This window comes from Geotrypetes seraphini, chromosome 2 (assembly GCF_902459505.1).
Source record: "Geotrypetes seraphini chromosome 2, aGeoSer1.1, whole genome shotgun sequence".
NCBI classification, from domain to species: Eukaryota; Metazoa; Chordata; class Amphibia; order Gymnophiona; family Dermophiidae; genus Geotrypetes; species Geotrypetes seraphini.
Window position 1 is genome coordinate 204,414,368 of NC_047085.1, and position 22,794 is coordinate 204,437,161.

Genomic DNA, 22,794 nt, shown 5'->3' on the forward strand with positions numbered 1-22,794 from the left:
ATGTGTGTGTGTGTGTGTGTGTGTGTATTTCTTTCTCTCTCTCTCTCTCTCCTTAGCCTGTTTCTGTATTTCTTTCTTTCTGTCTTTCTTTTTCCTTGGCTGTCCACCACGCAGTACCTGTTTCCTGCTCCCCCTATCCAGCATTAGTCCTCCGTTCCTTCCCCCCCCCGTCCATCAGCACCTCTTCCCCTGTCCAGCAGTACCTCTTTTCTGTTTCCCCTGTCCAGCAGTAGGCCTCCCTTCCTTTTTTTTGCCCCCCCCCCCACCCGTCCCATCAGCACCTCTTCCCCTGTCCAGCAGTATCTATTTTCTTTTTCCCCTGTCCAGCAGTAGGCCTCCCTTCCTTTTTTTGCCCCCCCCTCCATCAGCACCTCTTCCCCTGTCCAGCAGTACCTGTTTTCTGTTTCCCCTGTCCAGCAGTAGACATCCCTTCCTTTTTTTGCCCCCTCCATCAGTACCTCTTCCCCTATCCAGCAGTACCTCTTTTCTGTTTCCCCTGTCCAGCAGTAGGCCTCCCTTCCTTTTTTTTTTGCCCCCCCCCCCGTCCATCAGCACTTCTTCCCATGCCGACATCTGCCTAAAGCCGCTGCAGCCTGCAGGCACCGACAGTCTCTGCGGCCTGCTCCCACTCCCTCCTTGCCGTCGCTTGCCGTGCCGTCCTCCCCCCCCCCCGGGAAGCTTCGTTTCGGCTTTGGCATCCTTCTGTCTGCGGGCCACCCGCCCATGTTTAAATTGAAAGCCGCCGACTTACCTTAAATTAAGAGGGAGCTGCTGAAAGGCTAATGGCTCCCTTTTTTTTTTTTCAAACCCGTCGTTGCGGCTCCTTGCAGTGAGAGTCGGGGGTGAGGAAGGCCACCGCAACCTCGCGGCTACCCCCAGCTGTGTAACTTTTTTTTTTTAGTTGAAAGTCGCCGCTGCAGCTCCTCTCTCGATCCTGGTGTGGTTCGATAGAGGAGCCATGGCGGTGGCTTGAGCATAAGCGCGAGAGAGCCGTGGGCGCGCATGCGCAGTCGTGTTTCCGTGACGGGATCAGGGAACACGATTTTTGAGTGCGCATGTGCGGCCTATCATTTTATTATATTATATATATTTTGCGCCTCGGTGACTGTGTCCTTAAAAAGGGACCAAGCTTGCTCTAGCATTTTTACAGTGCTTATCCTCTTCTTAATCTTCTTCCCTACCATGAGTCTCATCCCTTCGTAATTCCCTTTTCGGAAGTTCAGTGCCGTGGTTGTCGGTTTGGACTGATGTTTCTCCCCTGCGTCCAGATCAAAGCGGATCATATTGTGATCACTGCTTCCCAGCGTCCCTTCTACTTCTACATCTTGTGCTAGTCCTCGCAGGCCATTTAGAATTAAGTCCAGAATTGCATTTCCTCTAATATTTTCCTTAACAAGTTGTTCCAGGAAGCAATCGCCTACAGCATCCAAGAACTTGGTCTCTCTAATGCAGCCGGAGATGCCTAGGTTCCAGTCTATTCCCGGATAGTTGAAGTCACCCATGATAACTGTGTTGCCTCCCTTGCAGTTGCATTTAATCTCGTCTGTCATTTCTCCATAAATTTCTTTGGACTGCCCTGGGGGACGGTAGTAGATGCCGATCTTCGTTTCCAGGCCATTTGTTCCTGGAATTTTGACCCATAGAGACTCTAACTTATCCGTCAGTTGTGCCGTGTTCTCTCCAGCAGATTCAATTTCCTCTTTGACGTATATGGCAATGCCCTCACCTTTTTGAGCCACTCTGTCTCTGCGGTATAGTTTGTATCCCGGTAGCACAGTGTCCCAGACGTTTTCCTCAGTCCACCATGTTTCCGTGATGCCTATGATGTCAACGTTATCTTTTTGTGCTATGGCTTCTAATTCACCCATCTTATTTGTAAGGCTCCTTGCGTTTGTGTACATACACTTGAGTTTGCAGCTTTTTCCTTTCTTGCATTTTCTTCCCTCTTGTGTCCTTTTCGATCTCTCTTGCCTGTAATCCGGTGAGTCTTTCCCTCTATCTTCTTGTACGGTATCCTCTGGGTATACCGGTTCCCGAACCATCGACTCTCTCTCTCTCTCTCTCTCTCTCTCTCTGTCGGCTTTCCCCTTCTTCCTAGTTTAAAATCTTGTCCACTTCTCTCTTGATGTTGCTTGCAAGTAGCCTCGTTCCGTCTCTGCTGAGGTGGAGTCCATCCTTCCTGTAGAGCTTGCTCTTCCCCCAGAACGTTGTCCAATTGCGCACGAAGTGGAATCCTTCTTCCTCACACCAGTGCCGCATCCACGCGTTGTCTGCTTGCAGCTCCATCTGCCTCTTCTCATCTGCCCTGGGTACCAGCAGGATTTCCGAGAATGCTATCCTCTGCGTTCTGGTCTTCAGCTTCCTTCCTAGCATCCAGAATTGGTCCTTCAGTACTTCCCTGTTGTAGTTCCTATTGTTCACGTTGTTCATCCCCACATGGATCACCAACGCCGTATCTTCTTCTTCCACACTGTTGAGGATCCTGTCGATGCGGCTCACTATGTCTTCTATCTTGGCTCCCGGTAGGCAGGTCACCAGCCGATCAAGTCTTCCTCCCGCTATGTGGCTGTCAACTTGTCTGATGATGGAGTCGCCCACGATGATTGCTGTCCTCTCTATCTTCTCCTGATTCTCCAGCCTCAGGTCCGTGTCCCTGGTGTATGTCCATCTCTCCTGCCGCAGGTCCGTATCATTCGTTCTTGCTACTGTATCATCCATTTCTTCCTGGTGGTTGTCTGTCGGGTGGTCCACACTCTCTGTAGGTGTCTTTTGGCAGTTCCACTATTGCTGGTGATTTTCCACAGCCTCCCTGTATGCCTCCTCTATGAACTTCTCCAGCTCTCGGACTTCTTCCTCGATGGTGTCTTCTGTCTTGTTCTCTGCTTCCTCTGTCTGGACGTTCTCTGCATCTCTGTCTCCCTCCTCCCCTGCTTGAAGTGCCTCCAGTTCCAATATTCTGCCCTCCAGGAGTCTGACTTGTCTCTTCAGGCTCTCCAGTTCTCCGCATCGGGCGCATACGTAAGACCGCCTCCCAGAGAGGAGGTAGTCATACATATGGCAGATGATGCAGAAAACTGGGTAGCTCAACATCTTGCTTCCATCTGCTGCTTCCATTGTTGTCTGCTTGCCGGTCTGCTGCGGATGCCTTCTGGGTCTGCTGTGGTTGCGCCTGCTCTTATCTGCTTTTTTCCCCCTTTTATTCTCTCTGCCTCTGCCTCTGCTTCGCTCTGTAGCTGCTTTTCTCCTACTCAGATCAACTCTGCTCTGCTGGCCCCTCCCCTTTTAAGGCGGAGCTTCGGTGGTGGACGTCGATCAGAACGTGTGTACTTGCAAACTCTGCCCATGGTCTAGCTAAATGCCACTCCATGCCTAGAGGTACAGTTCACACCATCATGTCATGCCGGGGGGTGGATGGAGATAACTCTCACCGATTCCCCTCTTGGTCTCCTGCCTCTGCTTCTCTCTCCTGCTGTTTTATCTGCTTTTTCCCCTTTGGCTTCTCTCTCCCTCTGCCTCTCTCTGTAGCTGCTTTTCTCCTGCTCAGATCAGCTCTGCTCCGTTGCCCCCCCCCCTTTTAAGGCAGAGCTTCGGTGGTGGACGTGTATACTTGCAAACTCTGCCCATGGTCTAGCTAAATGCCACCCCATGCCTAGAGGTACAGTTCACACCATCATGTCATGCCATGTAAATCATTCAGTATTTTATAAGAAGCCATCTTTGTGCACATGTGGCCATATACATGCAAAAATAACTCATAAAATTACCCCCTTTATAACTAGAGGAGAAAAGGTTTTGAGACAATATGGCATACTGATTGATGTTAGTGTAATCTTGGTACTTTAAATGTTTATTTTTTAGTGCAACTCTTGAATCATATCATGGTGCATAAAATGTGTGTTACTCTCCAGGGTTCAGGAATGCCTGACGAGCTTATCTATGAGTTGTGTCATAAGGTAGTCACTGAGCAAATGACACTTTATGCAGCTGGAATCAGACAGAAATGTGCCAGTGCCTGTCCGACTGCCAACGGGACATTAATTGGACCTCCAGGTCCTTGTGGAGCACCAGGAGTAGAAGGGGAAAAGGTATGAATTCAGCTGTAACATAATGTGAACATTTACCCTCAACAAGATAGGGCTCTTTAGTTTGGAAAACAGACAGCTAAGGAAAGAAATAGAGGTCTATAAAATCACAAGTGAAGTGGAGGTGGCCAATATTTAGTTGGCGGTGGTAAGTGTTTTGCTGATCGCTGCTGGCGTTATTTCCAGATATTCAATGCCAAGCCCTGCCTGGGCTTCAGCTCTGAATATCCAGGGGTTTTTTGAGCCGGCTAACACATAGCTAGTTAAGTCAGTATTCAGCCCCTCACTGCATAAGCCAAAATGCTTAAAGATAGGACTGCTATTATGCGGACTGATTTAAGCAGTTAACTTATGTGGTGAGGGGCTGAATATCGGCATTTAAACCGGCCCCACCCCAGAACACCCACGAGTTAGCCACTTTTAACTTGATGCTAACCGGCCATTTGGAGTAGAGATAACCAGTACAAGTGCTGCTGAAAATGACCAGATAGACACGAACAAGTGATTTAACCAAACAGCGGCTGTTTCTGGCTGGTTAAGTCATTTGAATATCAGTCAGATTGTTTTCATTCAACATACAATTAAATACTGGAATCCATTGCCAGAGGATGTGGTAAAAGCAAACAGCATAGAAAAATTGCATGGGGGAGTCAGATATCCTGATTTTCACTAGTCTTGCTTCATGTATGTTCTACAGTAAGGAGCTTTTAGGTTTGCAAAGCTTGATTTGGGGAACCAGCCAATATGGCTTCTACTAGAGACTGAGCATTCAGCCCCATATAGAATATTCTTCAGTCTACTCATGTGACAGTCTACTCAGTCTACTTCAGTGAAGACTCAATCTGTATGGTCATGTTCTCTGAGTATGTTTTGAGAATACCAGAATTCTTCAGGAAGTTGCCCATATTGAACAACCCTAAATTCCAAATACAGAAGGAACTGGACAAAAGGACAATTAGTTATTCATTCAAGATATAAGGCTTTGGTAGAATTAATTACAGAGGGAGTTTGGTCTTCCGATAATGGCACATGAAGGCCCCAATAGTGCACCCCATTCTTTCCCAATGGGAAAGGGAGGTCCAAACTACCAGTCTCTGCATACAATAGAGTCAAGCCACCACCAAAGAAAGCAGGCCTGAAAAATTGCAGACTGTTGGATAAGCATGTAACAGCCAAGAGCTGGCTGAATTACTTGTAGCTTTAAGCTGCACACAGCTCACAAGACATAGGAATAAGTCAGAGCTCCTGTGGACATTGAACATATTACATATAACACCAACTCTAAGGGCATCTGGATACATGGGCAGTTCGTTATTAGTTCTAGATATAAGGCTTTTGTAGAATTATAGCAGGAATTTGGTCTTCCCATAATGGCACACTACCAATCCATGCAGTTTAGACACTGTGGTGCTGATTCTAGTAACAGCATCTACATCAGCTGGCACCTTAAAAAATGGCGCCAGCTGCATATCAATCACGCATAGACACCGTTATGAGAATTGTGGTTTATGTCTAACATGGGTGCCGTTAATGTAGGCCACGGTTTTGCAGGCCTACATTTCCGGTGCCTATGTTTGATGAGAATCACGTCTACAGAGGTGCCTAAGATCATTTCTGGTGCAAACTACACCTACTTTGTCCTAAGGCACCGTTAGGCATCCTTTTTGTAGGCACCTAGGGGCACCTACATTTTTTAAATGATTTTTTCATTGGTCAATTAACACAACGATTAACACCAATTAAAACAATTAAGTTAGGCGGTGGTAGAGCTAATAGCCAATCTGTCGATCAAATTGGGAAAGATTCCGGAGGACTGGAAGGTGGCGAATGTTACGCCAATCTTCAAAAAGGGTTTGAGGGGAGACCCGAAAAACTACAGACCGGTGAATCTGACCTCGGTAAAGAGAAAGATGGTAGAGGCGCTGATAAAGAACCGCATCATTGATCACCTTGACGGACACGGTCTGCTGAGGACCAGCCAGCACAGTTTCAGCAAAGTCAGATCTTGTTTGACAAACTTGCTGCACTTCTTCAAGGGAGTAAACAAGCAGATAGACAAGGGCGACCCGGTCGACATTGTATATCTGGATTTTCAGAAGGCGTTTGACAAGGTTCCGCATGAACGACTACTTTGGAAAACTGCGAGCCATGGAATCGAGGGTGAAATACTCACGTGGATTAAAAACTGGCTAGAGCATAGGAAACAGAGAGTGGGGATAAATGGACAATACTCGGACTGGAAGAACGTCACCAGTTGGGTGCCACAGGGCTTGGTGCTTGGACCCATGCTGTTCAACATCTTTATAAACGATCTGGACATAGGTACGAGTGAGGTGATTAAATTTGCAGACAATACGAAGTTATTCAGAGTAGTGAAGACACAGGGGGATTGCAAAGATCAGCAATGTGCCATAATCAGGCTCAAGGAATGGGCATCAACATGGCAGATGAGGTTCAACATGGATAAGTGTAAAGTGATGCATGTCGGTAACAAAAATCTCATGCACGAATACAGGATGTCCGGGGCGGTACTTGGAGAGACCTCCCAGGAAAGAGACTTGGGAGCTCTGATCAACAAGTCGATGAAGCCATCCGCGCAATATGCGGCATCAGCAAAAAGGGCGAACAGAATGCTAGGAATGATAAAGAAGGGGATCACGAAAATATCGGAGAAGGTTATCATGCCGCTGTACCAGGCCATGGTGCACCCACACCTGGAGTACTGCATCCAGCACTGGTCACCGTACATGAAGAAGGACAAGGTACTACCGTATTTTCGCGGATATAACGCGCACCATTGTAAAACGCGCACAGGGGTATAGCGCGCAGAAATCACGATGATATGTACAAAAACTTTTCTATACCGCGCTCAGGCATATAACGCGCATGCTGCCCGACTCTCCTTTCGCCCGCCCTGACTTTCCGTGCCTGTCCCGACTCTCCGTTCACCCCCCCTGACTTCCGTGCACTGTCCTCCCTTGAAGTCCTGTCCCCCCTTGAAGGTCTGTCCCCATCCTGAAAGCCTGATGCCCCCCCCGACGTCCGATACATCCCCCCCCCCCGGCAGGACCACTCGCACCCTCACCCCGAAGGACCGCCGACTCCCCAACAATATCGGGCCAGGAGGGAGCCCAAACCCTCCTGGCCACGGCGACCCCCTAACCCCACCCCGCACTACATTACGGGCAGGAGGGATCCCAGGCCCTCCTGCCCTCGACGCAAACCCCCTCCCCCCAACGACCGCCCCCCCCCCAAGAACCTCCGCCCGTCCCCCAGCCGACCCGCGACCCCCCTGGCCGACCCCCACGACACCCCCACCCGCCTTCCCCGTACCTTTGTGTAGTTGGGCCAGAAGGGAGCCCAAACCCTCCTGGCCACGGCGACACCCTAACCCCACCCCGCACTACATTACGGGCAGGAGGGATCCCAGGCCCTCCTGCCCTCGACGCAAACCCCCCTCCCCCCCAGCCGACCCGCGACCCCCCTGGCCGACCCCCACGACCCCCCCACCCCCCTTCCCCGTACCTTTGGAAGTTGGCCGGACAGACGGGAGCCAAACCCGCCTGTCCGGCAGGCAGCCAACGAAGGAATGAGGCCGGATTGGCCCATCCGTCCTAAAGCTCCGCCTACTGGTGGGGCCTAAGGCGCGTGGGCCAATCAGAATAGGCCCTGGAGCCTTAGGTCCCACCTGGGGGCGCGGCCTGAGACACATGGTCGGGTTTGGCCCATGTGCCTCAGGCCGCGCCCCCAGTTGGGACCTAAGGCTCCAGGGCCTATTCTGATTGGCCCACGCGCCTTAGGCCCCACCAGTAGGCGGAGCTTTAGGACGGATGGGCCAATCCGGCCTCATTCCTTCGTTGGCTGCCTGCCGGACAGGCGGGTTTGGCTCCCGTCTGTCCGGCCAACTTCCAAAGGTACGGGGAAGGGGGGTGGGGGGGTCGTGGGGGTCGGCCAGGGGGGTCGCGGGTCGGCTGGGGGGGAGGGGGGTTTGCGTCGAGGGCAGGAGGGCCTGGGATCTCTCCTGCCCGTAATGTAGTGCGGGGTGGGGTTAGGGTGTCGCCGTGGCCAGGAGGGTTTGGGCTCCCTTCTGGCCCAACTACACAAAGGTACGGGGAAGGCGGGTGGGGGTGTCGTGGGGGTCGGCCAGGGGGGTCGCGGGTCGGCTGGGGGACGGGCGGAGGTTCTTGGGGGGGGGCGGTCGTTGGAGGGAGGGGGGTTTGCGTCGAGGGCAGGAGGGCCTGGGATCCCTCCTGCCCGTAATGTAGTGCGGGGTGGGGTTAGGGGGTCGCCGTGGCCAGGAGGGTTTGGGCTCCCTCCTGGCCCGATATTGTTGGGGAGTCGGCGGTCCTTCGGGGTGAGGGTGCGAGTGGTCCTGCCGGGGGGGGGATGTATCGGGCGTCGGGGAGTCGGCCGGGCAAGAGGGCTTGGGCTCCCTCTTGCTCCGATCGTGGATGCGGGTGCGGGTGGGAGCGCGTGCGAGCGGTCGTTCGGGGTGGGGGTGCGAGCGGTCCTGCTGGGGGGGTGAATCGGGCGGGGTGGGAACTATGTTTAAAAACTTTTGTATACCGCGCTCAGGCATATAACGCGCGAGGGGTATGCGCGGTACGTAAAATCACGTATAACGCGCGCGTTATATCCGCGAAAATACGGTACTCGAAAGGGTCCAGAGAAGAGCGACTAAGATGGTTAAGGGGCTGGAGGAGTTGCTGTACAGCGAAAGATTAGAGAAAGTCGGCCTCTTCTCCCTCGAACAGAGGAGATTGAGAGGGGACATGATCAAAACACTAAAGATAATGAAGGGAATAAACTTAGTAGATAAAGACAGGTCGTTCACCCTCTCCAAGGTAGGGAGAATGAGGGGGCACTCTCTAAAATTGAAAGGGGATAGATTCCGTACGAACATAAGGAAGTTCTTCTTCACCCAGAGAGTGGTAGAAAACTGGAATGCTCTTCCGGAGTCTGTCATAGGGGAAAACACCCTCCAGGGATTCAAGACAAAGTTAGACAAGTTCCTGCTGAACTGGAACATATGCAGGTAGGGCGCTGGTCTTTGACCAGAGGGCCACCACGTGAGAGGACTACTGGGTACAATGGACCACTGGTCTGACCCAGCAGTGGCAATTCTTATGTTAATTTACAGCGCTGTTACTAGAATCAGGTCATAGAAACATAGAAAGGTGACGGCAGAAAAGGGCTACATAAGGTCCTGTATGTTTATAGCTCAGCAGATTTATTTGTGCACACTTTCGTTTAAGAAAAATATTCATGATACCGGCTGCCTTGGTACATGACAGGTGGTATATGAGGTACATGAGGTGATTAAATTTGCAGATGGCACTTAACTGTTCAAAGTTGTTAAAACATAGAAACATGACGGCAGATAAAAGCCAAATGAGAGACTGGAAAAACTGGGGCTCTTTTCTCTGGAGAAGAGATTTAGAGGGGACATGATTGAGACCTATAAGATCATGAAGGGCATAGAGAAAGTGGAGAGGGACAGATTCTTCAAACTCTCAAAAACTACAAGAACAAGAGGGCATTCTGAAAAGTTGAAAGGGGACAGATTCAAAACCAATGCTAGGAAGTTTTTCTTCACCCAACGGGTGGTGGACACCTGGAATGCGCTTCCAGAGGGCGTGATAGGGCAGAGTACGGTATTAGGGTTCAAGAAGGGATTGGACAATTTTCTGAAGGAAAAGGGGATAGAAGGGTATAGATAGAGGATTACTAAACAGGTCCTGGACCTGTTGGGCAGCCGCGCGAGCAGACTGCTGGGCACGATGGACCTCTGGTCTGACCCAGCAGAGGCACTTCTTATGTTCTTATGAGAGATCCCACATGCCTATCCCAGGCCCTCTTGAATTCAGTCTCTGTTTTTACCACCTCTTCCGGGAGACTGTTGCACGCATCTACCACCCTTTCCGTAATAGAAACATGACGTTAGATAAAGGCCAAATGGCCCATCTAGTCTGCCCATCCACAGTAACCATTATCTCTTTCTTTCTCTGAGAGATCCCATGTATGAAAACTGGTGCTGATAAGGAGCTATAGCTTACAAACAGCCATATCCTGTGTCTGGCAGCTAGGATATGTCCATGTAGTGTGGATGAGAATAAGTGGGCAAACATATTGATAATTTTTCTGTTGTCATCTACTACGTTCTTGTGCTGCACTGAATGTGTAGTATTCATGTGATGACCCAAAGACTCTTCTGAGCTTAATGGAATCATAGATTACGGTCTAAGGATCAGAACCATTTGGTATTTGCAAATAAGTCAGTTTTATATAGGAAAAGATGGTGAATGAAGGCTTTCTGATAATGGGCTATTGAAGAATAGAATAGGCTATCATCTGAGATTAGGAAAATACCATTGGCTTTTAGAAAGACACTGAAAACTCATTTGTTTCTTAGATTTTATTTGTTTTATATGTACTTTTATTATTTCATTGTATTGTTCAGCATCTTGAATGGCATTTTGTTGCCAAGAAGAGAGTATATAAGTTTTATAAGGAAAGCAGAAAAAACAGAGTAAACTATATAGTTTCCTGTGGCTGTATCTGTTTTGTCCCCGTTGTAGCTTTCTTTGACAGCTGTGTAGATTTATTAATGGCAATACATACAGTATAGGCAGCTATTGTAGTTGAATCTTAAAGAAAACTAATGATATAACTTTTTATAGGGTAAACCAGGACTTGCTGGAATGCAGGGACAACCTGGCCCAAGAGGGCCTGTTGGAGTCCCTGGACCAAAAGGAGGTATTGGGGAAAAAGGTAAGAGCATATTGTCCCTATCTGTGACCTTCTCTGGGAAAACATGAGTAAAGTCACTATATTTTAGACATGTATTTTTTAATTAATTAATTTGTTTTCTATCATGTTCCCAAATACAGTCATATAAGTTCTATATATGACGCTAGTTATGCAGCAGTTATCCAGTTCAATTAAATACTTGATATATTCCTTTTTCTTGGTATGTTTGGTGCTGTCTAGGGGACAGAGGTCAGAAAGGAGAGAAAGGAGGTAAAGGTGTTGGACTTCCTGGACCAGATGGATATCAAGGGCCAAGAGGTAATGCTGAACTCTTTCTAATAATGGCTTGTTCCACAATATTTGGTGTCTGAAATTCATCAAGAGTGCATTCTGATGAAATGTGCAGGGCTGCACTGGATGTTCTTCTATCTTTGCAGTTTCTATAGCCATTGGTTGAAAGTCTGCATGCATAAGGAGGTAATTTTATAAAAGATTTTTTGCATATAACCCCACGTGTAAAATATCTCATAAGATTGCACCATGGGTTGTGTGCATGGAAGTATGCACAATAACTAGAATGTAGGTGTGTTTGGAGGCATAGTTTGGTTATAACATTGCCAGAGCCACAAATTCAAGGTGTAGATGTATTTTAGCCTTGATTATGTAGGTTTTGAGAGGGTATTTTATAAAAGACGCATAAGTGCATATGTTTCTTTATAAATAGCCTCAAAAGTGTACTTACTTGGACCAACAAATTAGATGTTATGATTTCCTCTGAATACTGTAACTACATTAACAGGTTTCATACCCCCCAGCCCTTTCTTCCATCTCTGGAGGAGGCCAAGGAAATAATTACCAGACACAAAAGTATAGTTTAAACATTCAAAGCCTTGGGAGTTCTTGGTATCCTACTAACTAGTAGGGAACAAAAGAACATAAGAATTGCCGCTGCTGGGTCAGACCAGTGGTCCATCATGCCCAGCAGTCCGCTCCTGTGGCAGCCCTTAGGTCAAAGACTAGTGCCCTGAGTTTAGCCTTATCTGCGTACATTCTGGTTCAGCAGGAACTTGTCTAACTTTGACTTGAATCCCTGGAAGGTGTTTTCCCCAATAACAGCCTCCGGAAGAGTGTTCCAGTTTTCTACCACTCTCTGGGTGAAGAACTTCCTTATGTTTGTACGGAATCTATCTCCTTTTAACTTTAGAGAGTGCCCTCTCATTCTCCCTACCTTGGAGAGGGTGAACAACCTGTCTTTATCTACTAAGTCTATTCCCTTCATTATCTTGAACATTTCAATCATGTCCCCTCTCAGTCTCCTCTTTTCAAGGGAGAAGAGGCCGACTTTCTCTAATCTCACTCTACGGCAACTCCTCCAGCCCCTTAACCATTTTAGTTGCTCTTCTCTGGACCCTATCGAGTAGTACCGTGTTCTTTTTCATATACGGCGACCAGTGCTGAACGCAGTATTCCATTTGGGGGCGTACCATGGCCCGGTACAGCAGCATGCTAACCTTCTCCGATCTGATCGTGATCCCCTTCTTAATCATTCCTGGTATTCTGAACCAACCAAGAATCTCCCCAAATTACAAGTGACAGGCCATTTTATTGGGTTTATCACATCACTTAAGGAAATGATTAACTAAACTAAACTAAAATTTAGTTTTATATACTGGGTCATCAACCAATTTGGAGCTCAACTTGGTTAAATGTACATAGTTGGTATATCTTCCAATTGAACTACAATTGCTTCATTAAGGTTCAATGATAAATTGCATACTCCAGCAATGTTCTTTTGACTAGTTGTGTTCACATGATTTATTTTATTAGTAATTTTCCCTAGCAACAATAATGACTTAATTATCATATGCTATTGGTTTCACCCCTGTCAGCAATAGAAGGGGTAACATGTTCACTTAGGACACAATGACTTGCTCTATTTCCAAATCTTACAGGATGTAGCAGCTATTTATTAAATTTAGCATTTGCCAGTAATGCTTAACCAAGCCATATTATCTAATATAATAAAATGATAGGCTGCACATGCATACTAAAAAAACGTGTTCCCTGATCTGTCGCGAAAACACGAGTGCGCATGCGCGGGTTTTACGTCACCACCTGCTCGCTTAATACGTCACATCCTCCCTGCTATACACAAGCCCTACCGCAGCCAGACGACGATCTCCGTTCTTCCTTTGACACCCACCCCCTTCTCTTCCTGCGGGCCCGAATGGCGATTCCAGCAGCGTGTGCATCAGTCTTCACTCGCTGCATCGGGCCCTTCTACTGCCCTGATTTGCTCTGCCGCGTCTCTGATGATGTCATCAGGGACGTGCCAGAGTAAATCAGGGCAGTAGAAGGACCCGAAACAGCGTGTGGAGACTGATGCAAGCGCTGCTGTAATCACCACGTTTGTAGTCCGGTCTGCGGGAAGGGAAAGGGGGGGTTAGAGGAAACGCTAATGCTGCTGCACAGGGAACTGGTGGGGGGGAGGGAAATGGAGGGGGAGGGAATGCTGCTTTGGACAGACAGAGAGAGGAAGGGAAACACAAAGAAAATAAGAAAGACACAGGGGCAGGTGCACAGGGAACTGGTGTGGGGGGAGGGAAATGGAGGGGGATGGAATGCTGCTTTGGACAGACAGACAGAGGGAGAAAGAAGAAAGACACAGGGGCAGGGAGATACACAGAAAGACAGACAGGCAAAGGGGGCCAGGGACACAGACAGACAGAAAGGACAGCGGGAGCCGCGTCAGGAGGGGTGCGGGATGCGGCAGTGGGAACTTTTCCAATGGGTGCAACTGGGCAGCTGTCGGGAACCTCTGATCAGGGACAGAGCAAGGTAAGAGTATCATAGGGATAAGAAGGAGGAGGGGGGATAAAAAAGGAAGGGATGCCTACTGCTGGACAGGGGGAGAAGGAAAGAGATGCTGATGGACAGGGGGGGTGAAGAAAAAGGAACAGAGGACAGCCAAGGAAAAATAAAGGCAGAAAGAAAGAAAGCGGCTAAGGAGAGAGAGAGAAAGAAATAAAGACAGACACACACACACATATGTTCTAGCATCCGTTAATGTAACGGGCTTAAAGACTAGTTTTTACTATAACTTTGAAGCATTTCATGCCCACCATCTCCCCTCTTTTTGTATATCTCCTTGTGTCCAGCTTCTCCTCTCTCTTACTCCCTTATACCAATGTGTCTCTCACACTCTCTCTTTCCTCCCTCCTTCCACTATGTTCAATATTTCACTCACTCTTCCTTCATCCCCTTGGTTCAGCATTTCTCTTTCCTTCTCTTTCTTCCTCCCTCAGGTCTTGCACCTCTCCCTTCCTCCTAGTCCCCTTCCCATGGGTCCACCCTCCCTTCAGCACCCAGGTGTGGATCTGGTACCTCTCCCTTCCCTCCAGCTCCACTCTACCCACCACATGGGCCCAGCACCTGTTTCCCTTCTCCCCCCCAATCTCCACACCAGATCTAGCAACTGTCTCCCTTCCCTTCAGCACCAGCCATCCAGCAGCCCAAGCAAACCCCTCCCAAACCTTTTCCTCCTTCACCGTAAATTACATCAGAAAGAGGGACTCAGTGGCAAGAAGGTTCTCGGAGCAGTGCTGCTTGCAGGAAGTTTCCAATGGCTGATAGGCCCACCCTGGGAGATGCAAAGGGGCCAACCCAAGAGAGTCATGGTTTTGTTGTGTTTTGCTTTGTTTTTTTGCCATCGCCTTTTGGGAAGCCAGGGAGGGAGGGTGAAAGGGCTGTTGGACTTGCAATAGGGAGGGAGGGAGGCTGCTGGACTCGCAAGGGGGAACTGCTACTGCACCCATAATCGTGAGGGGGGCTGCTGACCAAGAGGGGTGGGAAGGGAGGCAACTTGTGGCAGATCCTTTACTGCAGGGATAAGACCGTTCACCGTTCTATGGGCAGCAACCAGACAATTTCTTCCCCCATTCCTGTGGATTACATGCTGCTACCCATGGGAAACAGTCACCATGTCATTCTCTAGTCTGTATCATATCCCCTTTATCCCACCTTCCCTCAGTGGTATGCATATTCAGGTCTTCAAGTCTCTTATCATATGTCTTTTGGCATAGGACTCACATTGTTTTTGTCACCTTCCTCTGAATTGTCTCCAGTCTTTTGATGTCCTTAGTGAAATACTGTTTCAAAATTGAACACAATACTCCAAATGTGGCCTCATCGACTTGTACAGGGTCAATAAACACTTTCTTTTACTGGCTATGCCCCTCTCTATGCAGCTTAGTATCCATCTGGCTGTGGCAACCACCTTGTCATATTGATCTTCTGACACCTCAAGGTCCTTCTCTTGGTCTGTGGTTTTTAGCCTCTCTCCCTCTAGCAAATACAACTCTTTTTGGTTTCTACACTCCAGGTGCATCATTCTGCACTTCTTTGCATTCAATTTTAACTGCCAAACATTAGACCATTCTTCTAGTGATCTTTTTAGATCACTTCTCATGTTGTCCATTCCCTCCAGTGTCTACAATTTTCCACTACAAAAAGTGACAACGACAAAAATATTGGGAATATTATTGGACCATGAACTATCATATCATGATCAGATCAGTTCTGTAGTTAAAAGTTGTTTCTATAAACTACGCCTCATCAGATCCTTAGCCAAAGTCTTAGAACCAAAAGCTCTTAAATGTCCTAATTCACTCTTTGATAATTTCTAAGCTAGATTATTGTAATACATTATACCAAGGCATAACACAGAAAGAAATACGAAGACTTCAAATTATACAAAACACAGCAATAAAAATTATTACTAACTCTAAAAAATATGATCACGTCACTCCTCTTTTGCAAGAAGCACACTGGCTACCTATTTCACATAGAATAACATATAAAATCGCATTGTTAACATTCAAAATTCAGAAAACTAATACTCCAATATTCTTATATCGATATTTAATACCCTACTCCCCAGTTAGATCTCTTAGATCAACAGATCAGTATTTGTTGACCATTCCATCATTGAAAGTAATTGGCACCAGAAGAACCATAACCTTTTCTATTTTCAGACCTCAGCTTTGGAACAAACTTCCAATCTATTTGCGCGCTGAAACCTCCCTAGAAAAATTTAAAAGTAAGCTAAAAAGCTATCTTTATAAAGATGCTTATGAATCTTAGATCAGACAATCCTTTTGATTCTCCTATTTACTTTTAGATCAGGTCTCACCTTAACAATTACTCTTAGACTAAGTCTTCATAAAAAATTGTTCTTCCCTAATTGTTATTCTATTTTAATTGTTTATTTTAAATCAAATGTAATTTAACCTCTAATTTTTTCGTATCTTTAATGTAACTATGGATAAAATTGTATGTATATGGTTTTAAACTGTTTTATTTCCCCCCCCCCAAATTATTATTGTTATACGCATTGAAAATACATGATATTGCGTTTAAATCAAAATTTCAAATCTCAATAAACTTGATACTCTGTTGCAAATCTTTGTGTCATCCATAAAAAGGCAAATTTTCTTCTAACCATTTGGCATTGTCACTCACAAATATATTGACCCCAATACTGATCCTTAAGACACTCCACTACTCATCTTTCTTTCCTCTGAATGAATTATATTCATTACCATCCTTTGTCGTCTGACAGTCAACCAGTTTCTAGTTCAGCTCACCATTTTGGGTTCTAATTTTAGCTCAATTTGTTCATGAGCCTCCTTCAAGGACCTGTGTCAAAGGCTTGGCTGAAATCCAAATAGGCAACATCTAATGCATGGTCTTGGTTCAGTTCTCTAGCCATTCAGTCAAAGAAATCAAACAAATTTGTTGACACAATATTCCTATGATAAAACCATGTTATATATCATCAAAAATCATGATGCTTTATTTTTTTTTTTAATGTTACTATCCTGCTATTTCCAAGGTTCAGTGCGGCTTACAAATACCATACATAGAGCTTGTTTTACAAAGCCGCAGTAGCATTTCCCCTTTGAAAAATGCACTAAAGCACATTCAATTCCTACAGACTTTGATGCATTTGCCATGGGAGAATTGCTATCACAGCTTTGTAAAAGGGGGTCAATAATCATTCAAAAAAAAAATCACAATGAAAAGCATTACAACATACAATGCCCTCAATGTATTATATTCTCCACACTACAATTGGTGCTCATCATACTGCAGTCGATGCATGTTATATTACATTTAATAACAGCTGCAAACAGTCATCACAACTCGGTGTACACCTGTCTAAACAGAAAAGCTTTGAATTGTTTCCTGAATTCTGAAATGTTGGTTATCAGTCACATAAGATTGTCATAATGGAACAGATCGAAGGTCCATCAAGCCCAGTATCCTGTTTGCAACAGTAGCCGATCCATGTCACATGTACCTGGCAAGATCCCAAAAAAGTAAAACAGATTTTATGCTGCTTATCCTAGAAAGTGGATTTTCCCAAGCCCATCTTAATAATGGACTTTTCATTTAGGAAATGATACAAATCTTTTCTTAAACCCTGCTAAGCTAACTACTTTTACCTCATTCTCCAGCAACGGATTCTAGAGGTCAATTTACACATTGAGTGAAGAAATATTTTCTCTGGTTTGTTTTAAATTTACTTAGTAGCTTCATTGCATTCCCCCTAGTCCTAGTATTTTTGGAAAGAGTAAACAAGCGATTCACGTCTACCCATTTCACTTCATTCAGTATTCTACAGACCCCTATCATATCACCCCCGTCTCTTTTCCAAGCTGAAGAACTCTAGCTGCTTTAGCCTTTCCTCGTAGGGCAGTCATCCCATCCACTTTGCAATTCTGTAGAAAGAATGTTCCATAAACAGGTTCTACCATGAAGAAAACATGTTCCCTGGTTTCACACAACCTGACCTGCTAATATGTAGGGACATTAGTGCTTTTGTGAGCAATATAGCCTCAATTGATTAGCAACAGATACAGGAGTATCCCTGTTTAACTTTTTGCTATTTATTCTATAATGTTAGTGCCTACATGTATGCACCATTTAATGCAATAGCTGTTGCCACTGAAAATTAGCCCATCAAATTTTTGGTGCAAAAAATAGTACTATTTCTTTCTGTCATACTGACAGATCCTAGCTTTTCTACATACACTAGCTGAAAGAGCTCATAAAAAACTGGCAGGTGAATACAACTTCTGCTGGGCAGACTGCCATTGCGCTCTCTTCCACACTGCAGCCTCTCCCAGTAAGATCACCCCATGCTCACTTCTCTGACACCAAATCACATCCTCCCTCAGGCAGGCCACTGCTGTATTTATCTCTCTTGTACTGCACTACTGCTGAATATCATTGATGACCTGCATAGAGGCGCAATTCTATAACTTGATGCAGCAGTTTTGGCGCCTAGATGCAGCGTACTGAGTGCTAATTCTATAATGGCATCAAGGCATCTGGATACCCAAATTCTGTTACAGAATACTAGCATAAGTCAGCATCTATTTATTTTTTATTATTTATTTTTAAATTTCTATACTGGCTAACCCTAGGTGATTTAGTACCTACATATGGGCATGCCCACCTAGGCCATGTCTATGCTGGGTGTAAAGGGATGCACCTAAATGCGGTAATGTTGTATATAACATACTATTCTGTAAGTCATGTGCAAACTGACAAACAACAGTGTAAATATTGGACTGTCATAAAGAGCTTAGAATCTTGGATAAGCAATTGAATCAAATTCTAATAATAATAAACTTGGAAAAAATGCTTTTTTGAGCTTTGAGAATGGAAGGTTCTCATTCCACTCCCTATTTCCTTAAGTTGTGTCTCCTTTATTAAACATTTTGGGGCTCATAATCGAAACCGAAATACTTCTAAAAACTGGCCTAAATTGGCACTTAGACGATCAGTGAGACAGGTCGTCCAAGTGCTGATAATCGAACCCGGTTTTAGACATATTTAAAAAACGACCTAGGCCTACACAGTGCTGCTGAACGACCAGAGCTAAAAGGGGCATGTCAGGAGTGTCGAAGGTGGGAGTTGGGTGGGATGTGGGTCGTCCTAGACTTGGTTGTACTTTATGTATAACCTAAAGTTTTACAACACTGCCTAGACGAAACCTGGATGTTGTGATTTAGGCTAGCCAGGTCTAAGTCAAAGGAAGGTATCCAAAGTGACCTGATAAGCAATGCAGACACAAAGTACAGACCCCCACACACTGCCCCAGTGATTACTGACAACCTTCCTACCCCCATAAAATCATAACAACTTTACATATCTGCCTCCAGAACATTAGCACCTGGCAGTTTGGCATAGTAGAGCCTAGTAGAGCTGCACAGAGGTGGCTTAAGTGGTCTTGGGGATGGGTTAGTGAACTATGGAGAGGAGGACCCAGGCCCATAAGCCACTCTAATCACTGCATTCATGGTAAAACATGTGCACCCCCCCAAAAAAAAAACCCAAACCCTTTTGTACCGCCATATAAGTGGCTCCTGCAGCCATAAGGGCTATTGGGTGGGTAGGTGGGTCTAGTAGATTCTGGGGGTGTTTTGGGGGGCTCACCATGACCTATAAGGGAGCTGTAGTGAGATGTTTATGTGGGACCCTTTTTGTGACATTCATAGCAGTACCCTGTAAGGTACCCACTACTCTGGTGCCATGTCTGGGTGTCTAGTCCATCACATTTCTGGCCCTTCCTGCGTCCAAAAGGTATTTTTCTAGGCATTTGTGACTTGGACAAATTTTTGGTCTAAAATGGGGTATAGACGGCTTAGCGGTCTGGGCGATCAGACGGCTGTACGTACAGTTGGATGATTTAAAAAATTATATATATATTGGACATATTTTTCGAAAATGGACCTTTTCTGACCTCGTGTCTGACTTTGGGCGACTTAGGCCCAAAACGGACTTAGATGTTTCTTTTGATTATGCCCCTCTTACTTTCTTCTCTAGGATTTCCTGGACATGCAGTTGTCACCAAGGATGGATTGCCAGGTCCGCAAGGCCCACCTGGGTACAGTGGTCCCATGGGTAGACCAGGAATGCCTGGTCCAGCAGGTGTCCGTGGATATTGTGAAGCAGGGGACTGTAGCATCCATGCTGCCAGCCTAAGGGTGAACAGAGACTCCTAAAGAGGTTATTTGTATGGACCAAACTTGGAAAAGAACAGATCAGAAATACTGATATAGATTAATGTAATCATCCCACTGGAAGGTGAAAATAGCAGCATGAAAAGATGCATCCTCCAGAAACTGAAACTCCTGCTACACCCTTCCCTCTGTAAAAAATAATAATAAAAATAAACAAGCAAACAACAAAATAAATTTAAAAAAAGCTAAATAATCGTCTTAAGTATTGTGGTTTCTTTTAAATATTTCTTTAAATCCATGCCCATTCCTTCTCTGTTCTTGATGTGATAACTGAACAATGCCTACCTCTTCTAGCTGGGCTTCATACTACTACACCACCTACTAAACATTCGATTAACTCTACAAGACATATGGAATGCTGTTCAGACACAAGAAATCATCAGTGCTCCATGGAGCTTTTAACTGTCCAGCCAATAGCTGTACACTGGTAACAGACTGACATTGAGGTTCAAGTGTAGTTTCTGAAGTGTAATCTGAATGTTAGGCCAATGTTTTTGTCTCCTTCCTCTCTCCTTCTTCTCTTTCATCCATTAACAGATATTTAAGATCTTCATTGTCCATTGTCATGTGCACCATTTCTAGGCAAGCAAAATTTGGAGATAATCAGGTAGCAGTGCTTTGTGGTAAATGCATGCATTTCAAGCAAGTAAGTAGCAGTCCTGGTGGGGTAATTGTATCAGTGGAGTTATGTTGTCTTATGGTGCATTTTGAAAAGTAATTAAAACAGCGATGTTTGATAAATTCATTTCCTAAGCGTGGATACACTGGTTAACAAAAATTCTGTATTGAATATAGTTAAGAAATTGTTGAATTTTTAATTAATTGTATTTTGCTGATTGTCCAGCCTTCTTCAGTGTAAACCTATGGTGGTATAGAAGAATAAAGTTATGCTATGATAGCATAAGCAATGGACTTGAAATGTTTGCTTCTGTACCTGAAGCAGAATAAACAGTAAACAGCTCCTGGTCCCGTCTGCTGGATGTAGGCCATGAAGCAATTTTTCCATTTCTTCTTAAGTAAAATGATGTGGTAGACTGCTTTTAAAGGTAATAGAGATAAAACAAAGAAAAGAAGATAATATATTTTTGTATTGGACTAACAATACATATTTCTGATTAGTTTTTGAAGGCAATACCTTCTTCAGATCAGAAATGAGCAAATGACATGAAACTTTCAATAAACATATGTATATCTATCTATCTATCTTTATATATATATATTGCTCTCTCTATATATATAAATAAAACATAAAAGTTGTTGGTTAGACTGGATGGATCATGCAGGTCTTTATCTGCCGACATTTACTATGGGGTTCATTTTCAAAAGCAGAAAGATGTTCAAAAAACGGTAGAAAGTGGCACTTGGATGTTTTTTTTACCAAAACATCCAAGTTGCCATTTTTTAATCCAACTTTCTAGACATTGTACTAAGCTTTTTATCTGCAATGCATCTAAATCTCAATGGGGAGTGTTGAAAGTGAGATTTGGGCAGGCTTAGCACTTGGACGTTTTGGAGGGGTTTTTTTTGTAAAAGGGTAGATAAAAATAGGTAGACAAAGGTTAAACTGAAGCACCAAAAAGCTGGACTCTGCATACAATGCAACACCACAGAAACAGTGATGCATCTCCCCTAAAGGAAAAAAATAAAAGAATAGAATTTTTTCTACCTTGTCTTCTCTGTTTTCTGCTTTTCTCATCTTCTTGTTACTCTCTTCCTTTCATCCACTGTCTACCCTCTCTCTGCCCCTTCTATATGGCATCTTCTCTCCTTCTATTCCCCTTCCAGAAACTTTATGCCTTCCCTTCCATTTCTCCCTTCACCCCCATTGGTCTGGCATCTTCTTCCCTTCCCTCCTCCAATGGTCTGGCATCTCTCTCCTCTCCCCTTCTTCCCTCTCCCATATCCCCATGGGCTGGCATTTCACTCTCTCCTCCCCCTTCCCTCAGCATCTGCCCCCTTTCTTTCCCTCCAAACCAATTCCATACAGTATCCTTCCCTCTTATGTCTCTTTCCCCTTTCCCTGCACATCAATTCCATCAGCATCTGCCCCCTTTCTCTCCCTTCACCACCCTTCCATACCACCCTGACTCCCTTTTTCTCCTTCCACCACTCGGCTATGCTCCTTTCTCTCTCCATCCAAATCAGCAAGGTCTTGCGATGACTGCGTCTGCTGCCTCTGCTCCGGAAGAGGTAAATGACGTCAGAGGGAGGTGGGCCAGCAGGGAGTTGCGGAAAAGTCCTGCGATGACTGCAGCTGCCGGTCCACCCCCCTCCAACGTCACTTACCTCTTCCGGAGCAGAGGCGGTAAACGCAGTCATCACAGGACCTTCCTGCACTTCAGTGCGGCTGCTGACTCTGCTCCAGAATAAGTATGGTAGTCACGCTGAGTTGCTGTTTAGAGCAGCATGGGAGGTTTTGGACCCGGCTGGCTGTGCATCCCCTTAGAGCGTGCACCCGGAGCGGACCGCCCCCCCCCCCCCCCCCCCTTGGTACACCACTGCCTCAACCACAATATGAGAGTTCCACTACATACAGTTAGCTTCATAATAGCCCAATATTCAGACAATTGATGCAGGTATATTTTGTTTGAACATCAGTTTGTTTAGTTATTACACAGTATGGAGAAATTAGGTTCTTACCTGCTAATTTACTTTCTTTTAGCTTCTCCAGACCAGTAGAGGTTAACTTTACGAATGGGTATATATCTAATCATGACCAGCAGGTGGAGACTGAAAACAAAACTTTGGGACAGTATATACTATCCTCCCTTCTCTATTTCCCTCAGTCTGCCGAATAGCCAAGCAGAACCAAGAACTGGAAAACAGGAAGAAAACAATACTCCGAACAGGAGTAACAAATAACATACCCA

At 45.6% G+C, this 22,794-nt stretch overlaps 1 protein-coding gene across 1 annotated transcript in view; it reads left to right on the plus strand.

Moving 5' to 3' along the window:
• The window catches only part of LOC117354848 (collagen alpha-1(IX) chain-like), an 89,087-nt gene extending 69,040 nt beyond the window's left edge, over positions 1 to 20,047 (plus strand). Inside the window, exons 17-20 of the mRNA XM_033932815.1 lie at positions 3,909 to 4,085; positions 10,763 to 10,853; positions 11,073 to 11,150; positions 19,728 to 20,047. Coding sequence (XP_033788706.1) covers positions 3,909 to 4,085; positions 10,763 to 10,853; positions 11,073 to 11,150; positions 19,728 to 19,906 — 525 coding nt within the window. The 3' untranslated portion in view covers positions 19,907 to 20,047. The remainder of the gene's footprint in view (positions 1 to 3,908; positions 4,086 to 10,762; positions 10,854 to 11,072; positions 11,151 to 19,727) is intronic.
• The last annotated feature ends 2,747 nt before the right edge of the window (positions 20,048 to 22,794 follow it).